The following is a 17267-nucleotide window of genomic DNA, read 5'->3' as shown; positions in this document are numbered from 1 at the left end:
CAGAGAGGTTAAGTAAATCACTCTTAGTTAGCTATTTGTCTTTTAAGTCAAGATCTAGACATGAATCCAAATGCCACAAGAAGTATATGTCTTTAGTTAAAATGTTGCAATTTTCTTTTTAATATTCATTTACTTTGGGGGGAGAGAGAGAGAGAGAGAGAGAGAGAGAGAGAGAGAGAGAGAGAGAGAGAATGTGTCAGGGAGGGGCAGAGAGAGGGGGACAGAGGATTCCAAGCAGACTCTGTGCTGACAGCAGAGAGCCCTGACATAGGAGCTCGAACTCACGAATCGCAAGATCATGACCTGAGGCAAAGCTGGATGCTCAACTGACTGATCCATCAGGTGCCCCAAAATATACAATTTTTAAAGTCTGATAAACCACATAACTTGTTCCAAGAACATTTCAATGTATATATAAACAAAATTATTTATCTATTGAAGATACACATGTAGCTCCAATCAAACTGGACCATTTTACTCCTTCCTATCTGAAGACCCAAATCTGCACTAAGTAACATTAAAAACAGACAGAACCTTTGAAAATGAACATGAATATCTTTGGAAGCTTCATGCAGACATCAAATTAAACTAGGTAGAGTCTGGGTGGGGAGGAAAGGTAGGAGTGCTCCTCTCCCAACACCTTCAAACCCTATCCCCTTCAGATCTCTTTCTCCTTACAGTCTATTCATTATAGTGGTTGCTCATTCATTCAGCAAACACTGAGGATTTTACTATGCCCCAGGCACTCATGCTTTATCAGTAGTTCCCTCAATCTTTCTCCTGTCTTCTCTTTGCAGCCCACTTCTCTCTTAATGCATTCTTAACCAACAGAAACTTTGTATTAGTACCCAGCTTCTAACTCTTCCTCATATATGCCTACTTAGTCACTTTGTCTTCTTCCAATTCCATTCTCTTTTGACTACCCAAAAGAGCACAGCATAGGGCTCCTAAGAGCCCATCTAGGTAAATAGGGAATTGTCCCAGAAAAATGGGGAAGGTGCGAAAGGCACGGAAACTTAAAGGTTGTGTCTCTTGTACATATTGTTTGCCTATATTATGCTCCACCAGGTTTTTAGGCGTATTCCTTGGCATCCTCAAACCTCTGCCTCGAGTGATGAACAGATGACCAGACAACTGAAATTGGCTATAACTGGACATAACAGCATAGGTTTTACTCTGCCTCTTGGAACTCTACACAGTCTAATAGAGAAACAAGGCCTTAAAAAAATCACTTGAAGTGTATTGATTTTTATAACCTTTTGGATCATAACAGAGAATACTATTACATATTTAACTTTCTATAATTTTCATCAAACATTTTTTCATGAAACATTCTCATGAATGTTACTATTTAGTTTAAATCTAGTATGTCTTTAGAAATTCTGTTTTTAATGGGAAAGTAAATGTTTGCAAGAGTAAATGGATATTACGGTGTTTCATTTTTCACTTACTAAGCATCCCAAATTTTCACACACCCATATCATATTAAATAACACTCTCCTTCCATTCTATACTCCTCTGAAGATATATTTCGGTAGAATTTATCAAGTTGTACAATGTGTCATTATGAAAATCATCAGAAGAAATTTCCCTTTGATACTTTTTTGGTGCCTGGAAACAAAACTTTTCTTGAGTTAGATTTCTAGGACCATCTTACCTGTCAAACAGTTCTCCTCCTGTGACGAGTTCTAGGACCAGACTGATTTCTGTAGGGGTTTCAAATATCTCTTTAAGTTTTATCTGGGGAAAGATATTAAAAATACATCAGAAATTCCTTATTTTCATCCTTCTAGGAAAGAGCTAACACTGTGACTAAAACAACACTCTCTGTAATAGCAATATATTGGATCATCATCAATAAAGTTTCCGCATTCTGGTAACAGTAGCCATTTTTCACTCTCTGGTTGTTTTGACCAGTTACTACCTCATTTCTTTAAAGGTCCTTTTGAGTTTTTATATTTTTCTTTTTGACAATTCAAAGACAACTGCCCTAGAAACACTTCCTAAATTTTGCCAAAACATCAAAATTTCTGAAATGCTCTGGAATTAAAAAACGAAAGCAAACAAACAAAGCTTCTTGAAACATTTGAAAGCATCATGGTTGCTAGTGATGTAAATGCTTCTTTCTCCTGGAAGGGAACTTGGAATTAGGGGTCTGAGGCAGAACAGGACCAGGTTAAAGTCTGTCCACATGGAAAGGATACCTCTCAACAGCTAAAATGTTGCTGGTGGATGAAGGGATCCTCAGAAAAGTAGTGATGGCAGTGATTTGACTGACTATAACAAGACTTGCATCACACTCAGATAACTCACCCAATTTGGGTATTTTCCTCCATATATCAGAGAATCTAGTGACCAGGACTCATCCACATTTGAGGAAAATTCTACATTGACTTGTTGTTGAAAGAAAAAGATGGATAATGTAAAAGTTGTGACTGTATGTGGCAAATTTTGTTAATTGCTTACCCAAAGCTCTTCTCCCCCTACTTTATTGCAAGCAGATTTTGTACAGAGAAGCAAGATGCCTAGCTTCAAATTATGGATCATGATTGGTCTAAGCCACCTAGGATAATCCTGCCCCAATTTTCCAGTTCCATGATCTTGTGGAACTGGAAAGGGATGATCTTGTGGCCAGCTTTGGCCAATAAAATCTGAAGAGAATTCTGATGCAGCTGGAAATTTTGAAAAAGCCTCTACTCTTCTCATCATACTCTGCTGGCGAAGCCTTTTCAAATCTTTCTTTCTTTCTTTCTTTTAGAGATTATTTGTTTTGAGAGAGAGATAGAAAGAGAGCAGGGGAGGGGCAGAGAGAGAAGCAGACAGAGAATCCCAAGCAGGCTCCATGCTGTCAGTGCAGAGCCCTACCCAGGGCTCTATCTCATGAACTGTGAGATCATGACCTGAGCTGAAATCAAGAGTTGGATGCTTAACCGACTAGCCACCCAGACATCTCCAGTTCTTTTTGTCTTGAGTATAGGACTGAAGACCTGTTAAAACTGTGGAGCAGCCATTTAGGACAATGAAGGAACAGCGTGAGGGTGGAAGATGTCTGGGTCCTGAATAGCATCACTGAGGAGCTGAACCAATGCCAGCAACTCCCTGCCTTCTGATTATAACATAAGAAAATATATGTTTACACTACCATATTCAAGTTTTCTGTTACTTATAGCTGACTGCATTGCTAACCCATACGTTAAGTTTTAAGCACTTTGCTTGGAGCCTAACTAAGCATTGTAGGTCATCCTCCTAGACACCATAACTTTTTCAAGAAATGAGTAAAATACTGTCTTTAAGTAGTTGGCTCAGTTCAAGTTATGGCCTGGAAAATGATTTTGTTCTTTTCACTTCATTGGCTCAAGAAAGCTTTTTGCCAGACCTTTCCCTCAGCACCTTTGTCTGGACATAGCCTAGAGCAAAGCTTCTGAGGACATGTTATTTTCCCCATTGAAGTACATCATTTATTTGAATCTTCACATTGTTTCTGAAGTAGATCCTCTCTCAAAGGAGACTGAAATGACTTTGGAAAGCAATGCATTTTCTTCACAGGCTTTTTCAGCAATGGCATATTAATAAGATAGGCACACAAAAGGAAGAAGCCAGTGTTTTCTTAGAGTGAAACAAAACTTCAATTTTTAGTTACCCTTTCATGCATGAAAACAAAGATGGCATGTATTGCTGATCTGTCCATTTTGAGACTCTTTTGAGGGGTATTATTTTTAAGATTTATTCAGCTGCTGAATTTAAAAATGTGATCAGATGAGGACAAGGGGCAGGCCACGGCTGCCTAATGGTGGTGGAAGAATCCCTATCTCATTAATAGCATGGCCAGCAAAGAAGAAAAACCCCATTCTATAACTTTGAAAATTTTTGAAATAGAAGATTAAAAATGACTTACAATGTTTGGATGTGAGAGGCGAAGAAGAACTCCTATCTCAGTTCTTACGATTTTTTTGTCCACCTAGAAGGCAAAATGAAAGAGAGAAACTGAAAGAAACTCCCACCTTAGAAATGTCTTAACTGTGGCAGAGAATCAGAAACAGCAAAAACCACCTGGGTGAATCAGGAAATTGGTAGAGGCTCATTCCTGAGCTTTTTTGTGTCTCTTCCTTCCTCCTACTCCACCTTTTTTTTTTTCAGTTGCATGTCTTTCTTCTCTGCTTCAGACATAAAGTAGAACTAGTTACAAATGTGGATCACAACTTGTCAGACCTCTTGCTTGGCCCTATTTAAAACACTACTCTCACCACTAAGGCAAAAAGTTCATCTCAACCTATGTCTCCTCCTTCTCTTCATTTCTCTTACGAACCCTGTCCCAACCCCACTGGGTGGTCAATTACTTCACCTGCCTTTCTCTCACACAGGTGGGCACGTAACCCAGCCAAACCAATCAAAGTACTCCTCCCTGGTCACCGTGGTTGAGTCACAAATACCCATCAGATCCAAGTCATCCCAGTCGGGGCCCTCACCAGAAATTTTGCTCAAATAATCAAGAAAGATGTATTCCCTTTTTCTCTGAAATTGTGAGAGCCAAAGGGAATAGAGTCTGCTACTACCAGTGACCATTAAAAAAAATTTTTTTTTACATTTATTTATTTTTGAGAGACAGAGTGAGACAGAGTGTGAGTGGAGGAGGGGAAGAGAGAGAGGGAGACACAGAATCTGAAGCAGGCTCGAGGCTCTGGGCTGTCAGCAAAGAGTCCAATGTGGGGCCCGAACCGACAAACTATGAGATCATGACCTGAGCTGGAGTCGGATGCTTAACCAACTGAGCCACCTACCAGGGACCATTTTTAATACTCTACTTGTATTAAATGAAAGATCTTTAAAAAAGAGAGGCATTTCTAGAACAGCCAGATGACATGACAGATCTCTTCCAAAAAGTTCTTGCCGTGCGCTCTATTTCAGTTTCTGCAGATGGCTTATGAAGAAAATTTGGATAGAGAATATTTTCATTATTTTTTTATTATTTTTTTCCAGCTCTGAGGTATAGTTGGTATCCAAAAAACCCCCATATAATTAATGTATACAATTTGGTGAGTTTGGACATATCTCTATGCTTGTACTAATGAACATAACCTCTAAAAGTTTCCTGTGTCCTTTTGTGTTGTGGTGTGTGTGTGTGTGTGTGTGTGTGTGTGTGTGTGGTAAGAACACTTAATATGAGATCTACCCTCTTAACAAATATTTAAATGCACAAGACTGTATAGTTAACTGTAGGCATTATGTTGTGCAACAGTCTTTGGAACTTACTCATCTTGGATAACTGTAACTTTGTACCCCCTTGAACAACTCCTCCTCTCCAGGCACCCACTGGTAACGATTCTATTATCTACTTCTATGAGTTGGCCTATTTTAGGTGCCTCATATAAGAGGCATGCAGTGGATACAGATTATTTTTATCACAATCTTCTCTTCAGGTTAATAAAGGTTTCCTCATTATTACAAAATAAATATAATGTTCGTTATCGCATAATGCTTTAAAAATTTTTAAAAACTTGAGTGTTTCTTATTTAAGACTGTTACTATTCAAGACTAATGTAACACTGTGTGTCAACTGTACTTATAATAAAAGTTTTTTAAAAACAGGGAAAAAAGACCGATAGTATTCAAATTTATTCTCACTATACATTTAGAGTTTATGTAATATAAGGTTTCCTTCTTGTTTTCATAGATTTCTAATCAATATAAAGTAAGTCAGTGGGATCCTTTAATTTTTTAACATGATATATTGATATTAAACAAATGCTTTTCTAATAAAATTATGCATTTTAAGCAAATTTCTTTTTTTACCATGCTGTGTCCCATATATTATATATTGGGATGAGTTTTTAAACATTTTTATTACATTTTAGCTATTTGACAATTAATTCATCTGAACTGTAGAAATGCTGAGAACACACCAGATTGCTTGGACTGGCAATCTTCTGATATAGTTACTTGCTTTGAATTCAGAACTAATTTCTTTTTAAAAATAATTTTTAAATGATAATTATTTTCCCAGTGTACTCCCAATCAATGGTTCTCAAATGTGATGAGAGCACCCTTCAAGATCCCTGAGATTCTTTCAGAACATATGTGAGGCTGTCTCTTTTCTAGTTGCATATCTGAGTAAGGCTAGATTTTTATCTGTACTTGAAACAGAACCACAAATGGAATGCAGAAGCAGACGAGAATCAAATGTTCTTCTCTTAAGCCAGATAGGAAAGAGATTTTCAAAATAATGCTACTCTTCTCAAAAGTATTTTTTAATTTTGGAAAATATAGTTATTTTTCATAAAAAATACTATTTATGTTAAAATGTAATGGGTTTATTATTGTTATGTTTTTAATTAATTAATACTTTAAAAATTCTGTTCTAATCTCTAATATAGCAAATGTTTATGGCATTTGGAATCTCAATAATTTGAAGAGTATAAAGGGTTCCTAATGCCCAAAAGCCTGAGAATTACTATTCCAGAAAATTTAACATCATACATTTTAAAATAGAAAGGCGACAGAGAAGAACAAAAATTTAGTAATAATTTAAGTGAAAGAAAAAATGCAAACACAGTCTCCTTTCTCCTCCCTTGAATGCTGGAGCCTAGGTCAAATCAGGTGCAGGTCATGTCTTCAGTGGACGCTGAGAAGGGAGTAGCAGATAAGAATCGTAGAAAAGGGAACTTAGAGAAAAAATGGAGCATCAAAAACCAATCCAAAGAGAGTAAATTGAGTGACAAAACCTTGACTACAAGTCAAAGTGATGCCAACCAAAGAAACCAATAGGAGGTAGAGCTGAAAGGGAGAAGTTGACTAAAGAGAAACGAGCAGATACATGACTGAGAAACCAGAAAAAGACAAGACTGAGGTCAGAGTCTTTCCCAGATAGATATGCTGAGGGCCATTTGCTTTCTTTTTGAAACGAAGTCTCAGAGTTTGGCACAGGTGTCACATCTTGAAGGTCACACAGGTGTGTATCTTGACCGCCACATCTCTCACATCTTTCCAATATTTCTCTTGTTCCAGAAGTTAGTATTTCCTTCCTGCTTCTGACTTCCCCCTCCAAGCTCCTGGAAAGGTCAGGAGGGGGACTGAGCCCTGACCCTGCCACTCACAATAAGTGATGTTTTTCTAGAAAATAACAGTCAAGCACACCATAAAAGTCAATGGGTAGCTATCTGAACAGTCATTATTGCTACTTGAAATTAGCTTCCAAGTGCTACTATAATTAGCATCTTCAGAAGCATCAACAGATGGCTTTAACAAAGCAGCATTACAATACTGAAACCTATAAAATTACCTTCAGTATTTACAAAATACCTTGAAGAATGATAGTGTTTGGTTACTAACAATTCACAACTATAAAATATATAATGTATATTACTAAAATTCTAAGGTAGGGGATGTATTTTAGCCCAGGTTCCCCAGCAAACAAATATGAGGCAAGGATCAACACGCTGGTGTTTTATTTGGAAGGTGCAGTTAGAGTGGGAGAAAATGGAAATATGGCGAGGTAACAGGGACACGATGCAGTCAGCACACTGACTACTGTGTCACAATGAGCTATAAAGAAATAGCAGGTCATACGGGCAGTTGCAGCCAGTTGGCATACAGTACTTATCCAGAGAAGCTTTACCTGACTATCATGATTGAAGAAGTTCATAGGAGGGACCCCAGGCATCTGCCCAGGGATCTCCTTATCCTGTTTCCCACCAGTGAAATCTCACCTTTTGGTGTTAACTTTTCCATACTTTCAGGTTGCATATCCAGTCTCTTTGGCAGTCGTGATCCTATACCCCTCCTCATAAGGTATTATGTCCCATTCAAATCCAGAAGTGGCTGGAAGGGCTAGAAGTTTCAGGTGTGTGTCTGGTTGGCCTAACTGCATGAAGTAGCTAGTGGGCAATCCAGCTTTCCCTGGTCTGGAAGACTGATAGACAGAAGGAATCTGGAGAAGCCCATAGGAATTTCTCCAGTCACGATGGGTTCTTGAGTTTTTATCAGTCACAAGGTAAACCAGATTGACAACAATGGGATTACATTCCTGCCTCTCTAATTTACTGCATTTTACTGCTTATCGTTAAGAGCTCTGTCTTCCACTTACATTGTGTCATTGTTCTAGTTACCAATTTGAATGGCTTGGGCACATGGGGTTTTTCTTAAAACCTATTTTAGCTCCTCTATTTAAATTGCCCTAAAAATTCAAAGAAGTATTTCCTTTCATCTCCATAAAGTCACTTTTGAAACATTCAATTTTAATAGCTTTTGAAATACTTTCAATATAAAACATATTTTTGAAGATTATGCATATGAAAAATATTAATGAAATAATTTAATAAAAGTGGTTACACAGATGTGTACACTTTTAATACTCCATGGAACTCAAGATGCCTTAATATTGAAAGAAATCCCAATTTTGCTATCTGCCTCCATGGGGGGAGAAAAAGAAACGACAAAATGTATGATTATAGAGTAATCTGAGAGAAAAAGTTTCCACTGTCAGAAAAGAGTTGATCAAACACGGACCCTTCATTAAGATATACAGCAAAAACACTCCTGTGCTGGGGCTGAGAAAGTTGTAGAAAAGAAGGGAGAGAGGATTGAAAAATACGTGAAGAAGTAATGAGGGCTTACAGAAAGAAAAGGAAACCCGTTTCTGCATTGTGGGAGTGACAGATGGAGACAGGTGGTAAAGAAATTGGGAAGGAGAGGATTTTTAACACCAGATCTCTGGTGAACTTGAGCCGCTTGGCCATCTCAGATGTGGCCTAGATCCGGACTCTGGAATTTTAAGTACTCTTGGTGAGGTGGGGTGACCTATATGAGTAGAGACCACTGCTCTAATTCTGGGACTCAGTCAAGTACAGTGGCATTTCCACATCAAATGCTCAGCCTCATCCCATGTTCTTTGCAGGAATCGAGACCATAAATCTTGTTTGTCTAGCTATTCTTTCTCTGGTTTCTTAGGCTCATCTGTGGTTTGCACAGTGACCAAAGAATGGAATGTGAAGTACAGAACTGTGCTCCTCAAATACTTTGTAGAAAAAGGCAAAATACACATTATTAGTGGATAAATAAATAAGAAGTCAAGTATCTTTAAATTTTCACAGCAATTCTCTTCTGCATAGCTTCTGCTTAATTTAGCATCCTCTTTTCTGACATATCAACAAGTACATGTCAGCACTAACATGCTTGATGAAAAGACTTGACAGCTGGCACTCTGTTAAGTTCAAGAATGACAGTTTTAGCCTACAAGGATTTAAAAGGTAAGAATTGCTGTATGAACATGCAAAAATCAAATGTGGGACACAGATAAAAATACTGAGGCTCGTATCTCCAACCACTGTGGAATTTTAACAAAGTCTGATTATTCTCTCTATATTCTTGATCTAATAGAAACCTGGACATCTCATGATACCTTACTTTTCTCATAGTCCTCTCAAGTGGTGTCTTGTTTTTGTCCCAATAGGAAATATATCACAGGCCTGGAAGGGTAGGTGTCCTTCTTGTTCTCCATTGCTATCTCTAAACCATTTCTCCTCCCTTGTCCCCCTAAAACCTCAGCTGTTTTAAAATGTCTGCCATCAGCCAACACAATCTGCAACCTCTTTTTGTTTTAGTCATCTTCCTATCTCTTTGTTACTCATCCTATACTGAAGATTTTACCAGGTTTCAGCAACTTCACCTCAACCACTGATCTGTCATCATTCCTAACAACTTCAACTTTCATGTGAATGATCCTGTCAACATCCTTGCCTCTAGTTTCTTTGCTATTTCCTCAAATTCCAACAATCTCTTCCTCTACTCCCTCCTAGTAACCCATTCCCATGGTCATATTCCAGGCTTTATCATTATCATCAATTGTACCCCTTCAAAGATATTGATTTCAAATAGCATACTCTCTGCTTTCCACTTCCTGTCTTTTTAGTTCTTAGATTCCATGGTCCATTAGGATAAGCATGGATGTGCATATTCCCCCAAATCCTTTGCTCTTATTGGGGTTTGCCAAGAAAAACACTTAAGTTGGTCAAACTTTACTTTTCTTTCACTCCATGTCTGTGAGTGAACTGAAGTGTCCGGAATAAGGTGCACAACCATCTTGACTTGTTCCATTTTTAATTTATGACCCCAAATCTCAGGGGACCCTCAGCTCCTCACTCTACAACAGAACACTTTACACTCAGTCTCCTCTAACATTCAATACACCCTCCTCCCTTCACTCTCCTATCACAGCCTTGCTTCTAATCCACTGAGAAGGTATAAACAACACAAAGAGAACGTAATCTTCTCATCATTCAATCTATCAATCTATATACATCTGTATCCAATTAACTTCATCCATTAATTCCACAAATACATGTATTATATATATGTATATACATTTAATGTTTACTTATTTTTGAGAGAGAAAGAGGTAGAGTGCAAGTGGGGGGAGGGCAGAGCAAGAGAGGGAGATACAGAATGTGAAGCAGGCTCCAGGCTCTGAGCTGTCAGCACAGAGCCAGACACAGGGTTCAAACCCACGAACTGCGAGATCATGACCTGAGCTGAAGTCAGACACTTAACTGACTGAGCCACCAAGATGCCCTTTTTCACAAATATTTTTGAGCACCCACTATGCAGATGTTATTCTGGCCATGAGGATATAGCAGTGAACAAAATGGATAAACTTCCTGGGAATTTTATGTCCTGAGAAGCTTATGTTCTACTGAAGACAAAAACAGACAAACAAACAGTCCAGAGTTGATAGTAATACTAAGGAAAAAAAAAAAAAAGGTTAAGGACATAGGATGGCGAAGGGTGCTGTTTGAGATGGAAGGTCAGGAAAAGTCTCTCTGATAAAGTGGCATGGGACATAGCAACTTGGATTTGAGGGAGGAGTGTTCCACACAGAGAAACAGCAAACACAAAGGCCCTCAGCTAAGAGTGCCAACAAGGAGGCCAGATTAGCCAAAGCAGAGTGAGAGAGGAGGAAAGGAGTAGATGATGATGGAGGCTCCTCATGACCAGGAGCCATGTAAATAGAGAGCCATCTTGACCAAGGTAAGAACTTTGCATTTTAGTACCAGAGAGGTCAGACACAATTGGGAGGTTTTGAGAAAGGAAAGACATGATCTTAGTTAAGATTTAAAAGGATATTCTGAATCTTGTAGGGATGAGGATGATGAAAAGAATAAAAGTAGGGAGACTCAGTACCAAGTTAGGGCAGTTGTCCCAAGGAAAGATTATGGAGGTTTGGGCCCAGGTGATAGTGATGATAGAGGTATGAAGCAGATGGATATTTTTAAGGAAGAGAAAAAAGTATCTGCAGATGAACTGGCTATAGGATGTAAGAGAACAAAAAGGGTAAAAGTTGACCACAACTCTTTCAGCATGAGAAACAGGAAGCATAAAATTGCCACTTACCAGGGTGGGGTGGGGGCTAAGACTAGAGGAGCAGGTTCAGAAAGATGCTAAAAACATTTTGGCCCTATCCCTTGGACTGAACTCACCTATGAGCTGTCCCCTTTTATTCTAGCTCACTAATCATCTAACTGATCTCTGAAGAAGCCAAGATCATTTACACTTCTAGGCCTTTCCACTTTGTCAGTACAAAGATAGTTTTCTGCTTGAATGTTCTCCTCCCAGATCTTTAAGTGTGAGTTTGGACCCAGTGGAGAGGAGAACGGAAGGGGAAGCTGCACTGTGGAGGTGATGGCAGTGACAAGCATTGGACATGATGGGGTGGGACAGGAAGGGTATTAATTATAGAGGAACCAGTATCCTATTTTACATTTAACACTGACTAGCATAAAACCAACCTTGTTCTGATCAGCATGGGAAGACAAACTCTAATAAAGTATGTCAATCAAATAAGCTTGGTTTTGAAAACTGTGAAACTCATTTTTCTATAGTCCTGTTAACAGTCACCTCCCACTCCTTGCAGACTCTTCAGTCACTGGGATGGCAAAATGGAGAAAAGTAGAACTTTCCAATAGAAGGGGGAGCCCACGGATGGGGACAGAGTTTAGGCAAGTCAAGAATGGCTCTGACCTGAAAGAAAGATGCTTGTATTTCAGAACCTGAAATTTCTGTAGTCAGGTAGATTCAGAACAGGGCAGCTCCTTTAAGCAAGGTGCCTCGGCTCCCTCACTCCTACATTCTAAAATCTAAGCCTTTCTGCTCACAGATGCCAGAAATTCTTTCACAAGGAACAGCCTTTTATTTTACAGTGAATGAAACAGGCTTAAAATATTCCTGGGAGAGATGACAAGCTGAACAGCGTTTATACAAAAGATTTGGCTCATGCTAGACTCTCACTAGAAACAGATTTGGCTTAACAGAGAGAAAGAAGAGAGCGGAGAGAACATGGTATATTAAGGAGAAAGGACTTTGTATCTTTCACTAGCTCTTTCCTTGTTCTTTAATCTCTGTATCTCTCCCTGAGATTAAGAATATACGGAGGTAACCCTGATTTAATACCTCTTATCCTTAAAAAGATCTCATCCCTCAGTTCCTCACCTGTCTTCCTGCTTTCAAAGCATTTCTCTGCTTCCCTCCACAGAAAAACTCTCTAGAGTTGTCTCTGCTTTCTTTCTCCACTTCCTCCCTCCACCTACCCCCCCCCCCCACCTTTTTGTCAGTGCAACCCAGTCTGGCTTCATTCCAAGAACTCCTCCAACCACTCTTATAGAAGAAATCAGTGGCCTCCTTGGAGAAGCACTTGGAGCCAAACTACTCATCTTATCCTGTCAGCAGCATTTGATATATTTGATCACTCCATTCTTCAAATAAAATTGATTATTCCATGTCACCATTCTGCTCTGACTTTTCTTCTACTTTAAAGGCTGCATAAGTATTGAAATACTTCCTAACTAATCTCTCTGCTTGTATTCTTACCCTTTCCAATCATTCCCTTTGCATACAAGCCAGAGTGAGGTCTTTAAAGTATAAATCAGATCATGTCATTCTCCAACTTAAATGCCTTTGTTCACATCCATTGTGCTTAGAATAAATGCAAACTCTTTACCATAGACCATAAAACTCTGGACGGCTTGGCCTCACTGTTTTGATCTTATGTCATTTTTTGCTCTACCCAGGCCATTCAACTACTAGACCATTCTCCAAAGTCTTTGCACTTGCTACTTCCTTTTCCACTAGACCTTCTGACTTCACTCAGAGAGTAACTGAGAGGCCTTCCCTGGCCACTCCATCAAAAGTGACTACACATACATACATACACCATGAATCATATCACCCTAATCTCTTTATAACATTTACAAACATCTAGATTATCATTTACTAATTCATTATTTGATTCTTCCACCAGAACACAAGCTCTGTGACAGCAAGGGTTTTATTTTCTACACATTCACATCTCCAGCATTATTTACCAATGCCTGGTATACAATAATTTGTTGAATGAAGAATGAAGGAAGGAAGGATTAAGCTAGTATATGAATACAAAAGATGGGTGGCTTAAAGAAAAGATCCCTGGTTTGACAGCTTTGGTTAGTTAAGATTAGAACTGTTAGATTAGAACAGATTAGTCTGTTCTCCTGACAGTTGAATCTGTGTAACATTTTTGTCATGTTATTGACACCAATGGAGTGGAGAACAACTATCTTACTGGCAAAGATCTGGAAGCACCTATATCTAGGGCCTGCATGGATAGTAGCCTGCAGTTTCCAAACTGTGAGTCACAAAGGATTATTATTATATTACAGCACACCTTGCCTTTTTGTGTGCAATCAGTGCTTTGAATCAAACACAACTGGAAAAAAAGATTACAAGAAGATGAAGTGATGAAAATGAGGAAATGGTAACAGTGAAAGTTGGAGAGCTGGGGGATCCTTGGTAAGCAGAGGATTATAGGGATGTACCTGCAAATTCTTGGCTTTGTCTCTGTGCCTGCCAGGGGACAGTTCAAGAGGAAAGCTTTGCTAGGTCCCTACTCCTGCATATTCCAAAGTGAGGGCACATCAACACCAGTACAGTCAGATCCTTGCAAAAAAGAAGTTGATATCCTGTGATAAGAAAGGAATGTAATGTCAGCCTCCCAAATTCTCATTTCCGGAGCATGTTGCCAGGGCTAGAAGAAAATAAAGAGATACTAGAAATTTTTAGATAAGTTTCATAGCCATATTTTTTTAAAAATTTATTTATTTTTGAGGGAGAGCAAGAGAGAGCAAGCACAGGGGAGAGTCAAAGAGAGAGAGAGAGAACCCCAAACAGGCTCTGCAATGCGGAGCCCAATGCAGGGCTTGAACTAACACTGAAATCATGACCTGAGCCAAAATCAAGAGGCAGAGGCTTAACTGACTGAGCCATCCAGGCACCCCTCATAGTCACATTAAAAAAAAAATGTTGAAAACGTAAGAGTGAGGAACATACCCACTGTTGTAACACAACTATCGCTAGTATTCTGGTTCACTTTCTTTCAACTCTTTAAACTCTGAATATTTCTTTACATACTTCAAATGTGGAGATACAGTTTTGTTTCTTTTAATTTTCATGAAAAATATCATAAAACTTTATGGTCACCTGACATTCACAAGCAGAATGTAAAACAGCTTCCTAATGGCCTGGTGTCATCAATGGCTATATTTATCATTAGATACTTATGATTTCTTACAATTTGCTACTCATATAAATCATTCTGTAATGAAGTTCCATGGCTGTACTTTATTTCAAAATGCAACTTGAATTCTGATTCCGCCATTAAGTCCTTGATAAAATCATTTATCCTGTCTGAGGATATTTCAACTTATTCATAGATAACATGGACATAATAATTGCTACCTACAGTATCATTGTTGTAAGGAGTAAATTAAAATATATAAAGAAATCTCCTGGCTCATGGTAGATGTTCAGTGCCTTTCCTGAAAGGAACTTGTAAAAGTAAAGTAAGTATCTCCTAGTCTTCTATTTTCATTTTTCTATATTTTCCCATAAAAATTACTGCAACGGAAATAAACTAAATTTAGCAATATTGGGATTTTTGAGAGTGCCATCCTAGGAAGGAAAAAATGTCTAATAAACTTGAAATACAGTTTGGTTCTTCTTTTCAGTGAAAGACAGTTTCATCAAAATCCTAAACTCTATCCAATATAATCTCCTTATTTGAGGGTAATCAAAGAGGGGAACTGATATCTGTTTGCATTTACATTTAAATGCCTTCCTTCACTATTTTTGAAGATTGGGATAAGAGCTGTACTTCTTTGGTTAAGCTCCACGGAGGTTTTAAAACCAATTTCTTATGTTTATTAATCACTGTTGGCCGCTGAGGTCACACCTGAGTTACTCCACAGCTGGGTATCAGCAATGCCCTACAGACATCAAAAAGTTCCTATAGAAATGAACAAAGTGCATCATTCCCTTTTAGTGCTGAGATAGCGAAGCTGAAGGAATGCATAAAAGCTTGCTTTTTGGTCCTTTTCCTGCTTCTATTCTTGCTAGGACCTGCACCTCTACTTTGCACATGCCTCAGTGCAAGTGGCGCATGTCCTCTGTGTAAGGGGCAAGAAGTTAATGACTTCTCTAGAATAGAGAACATCTAAGGATGGACCAGGTGAGAATGACCAGACACAGCTATCATATGTGTATTCCAGACCACCAGCAATAGACATCTCGAGGCCAAAGCCCCCTGGCTCCATAGAATAACACCCAGGGCATCATCTTTGCTCTAGGTGGTTCCTGGATTCCTGAGACAATAGGTACACCAGATCACGATCCTCAATAAAAAAATCCCCAGACCCCAAACAAAGATGAGACTCCCTCCTTTCCTTTCTGAGTCTTCCAATAATTCTACATCTGCACTCTCCCTATACCTTCAATAAACTCTGCTTTCACCTCTTGCCGGCTCACGTTTGATTTCTATCCTGCATGCAGCCAGGGACTCTCTTGGCTGGTCCTGGGGACCTCTCTGGGTCCCCAGACCCAGCCTACCAGCATCAGTGGCTTTCAGTGACTTTTATGTGGTCAAGGCAGTACTTTTCTTTTTTTTCCCCAATATATGAAGTTTATTGTCACATTGGTTTCCATACAACATCCAGTGCTCATCCCAAAAGGTGCCCTCCTCAATACCCATCAACCACCCTCCCCTCCCTCCCACCCCCCATCAACCCTCAGTTTGTTCTCAGTTTTTAAGAGTCTCTTATGCTTTAGCTCTCTTCCACTCTAACCTATTTTTTTTTTCCTTCCCCTCCCCCACGGGTTTCTGTTAAGTTTCTCAGGATCCACATAAGAGTGAAAACATATGGTATCTGTCTTTCTCTGTATGGCTTATTTCACTTAGCATAACACTCTCCAGTTCCATCCACGTTGCTACAAAGGGCAATATTTCATTCTTTCTCATTGCCACGTAGTACTCCATTGTGTATATAAACCACAATTTCTTTATCCATTCATCAATTGATGGACATTTAGGCTTTTTCCATAATTTGGCTATTGTTGAGAGTGCTGCTATGAACATTGGGGTACAAGTGCCCCTATGCATCAGTACTCCTGTATCCCTTGGATAAATTCCTAGCAGTGCTATTGCTGGGTCATAGGGTAGGTCTATTTTTAATTTTTTGAGGAACCTCCACACTGTTTTCCAGAGTGGCTCCACCAGGTTGCATTCCCACCAACAGTGCAAGAGGGTTCCCATTTCTCCACATCCTCTCCAGCATCTATAGTCTCCTGATTTGTTCATTTTGGCCACTCTGACTGGCGTGAGGTGATATCTGAGTATGGTTTTGATTTCTACTTCCCTGATGAGGAGCGACGTGGAGCATCTTTTCATGTGCCTGTTGGCCATCTGGATGTCTTCTTTAGAGAAGTGTCTATTCATGTTTTCTGCCCATTTCTTCACTGGGTTATTTGTTTTTCAGGTGTGGAGTTTGGTGAGCTCTTTATAGATTTTGGATACTAGCCCTTTGTGTGATATGTCATTTGCAAATATCTTTTCCCATTCCGTTGGTTGCCTTTTAGTTTTGTTGGTTGTTTCCCTTGCTGTGCAGAAGCTTTTTATCTTCATAAGGTCCCAGTAGTTCATTTTTGCTTTTAATTCCCTTGCCTTTGGGGATGTGTCAAGTAAAAAATTGCTATGGCTGAGGTCAGAGAGGTCTTTTCCTGCTTTCTCCTCTAGGGTTTTGATGATTTCCTGTATCACATTCAGGTCCTTTATCCATTTTGAGTTTGTTTTTGTGAATGGTGTGAGAAAGTGGTCTAGTTTCAATCTTCTTCATGTTGCTGTCCAGTTCTCCCAGCACCATTTGTTAAAGAGACTGTCTTTTTTCCATTGGATATTCTTTCCTGCTTTGTCAAAG

The 17267-nt window shown here is 39.0% G+C and overlaps 1 protein-coding gene across 2 annotated transcripts in view; it reads right to left on the bottom strand.

Annotated features, from left to right (window-relative positions):
• CAMK4 (calcium/calmodulin dependent protein kinase IV) overlaps positions 1–17267 on the bottom strand; it is a 217309-nt gene that overhangs the window by 81075 nt on the left and 118967 nt on the right. For both annotated transcript variants that reach the window (XM_043595267.1, XM_043595275.1), the window contains exons 3-4: positions 3896–3958; positions 1658–1740 (exon numbers count right to left, since the gene is read on the bottom strand). In XM_043595267.1, coding sequence (XP_043451202.1) covers positions 1658–1740; positions 3896–3958 — 146 coding nt within the window. The remainder of the gene's footprint in view (positions 1–1657; positions 1741–3895; positions 3959–17267) is intronic.

This window comes from Prionailurus bengalensis, chromosome A1 (assembly GCF_016509475.1).
Source record: "Prionailurus bengalensis isolate Pbe53 chromosome A1, Fcat_Pben_1.1_paternal_pri, whole genome shotgun sequence".
Taxonomy (NCBI): domain Eukaryota; kingdom Metazoa; phylum Chordata; class Mammalia; order Carnivora; family Felidae; genus Prionailurus; species Prionailurus bengalensis.
The sequence above is the reverse complement of the archived record's forward strand: the minus strand, read 5'-3'. Positions and strand labels throughout refer to the sequence as shown.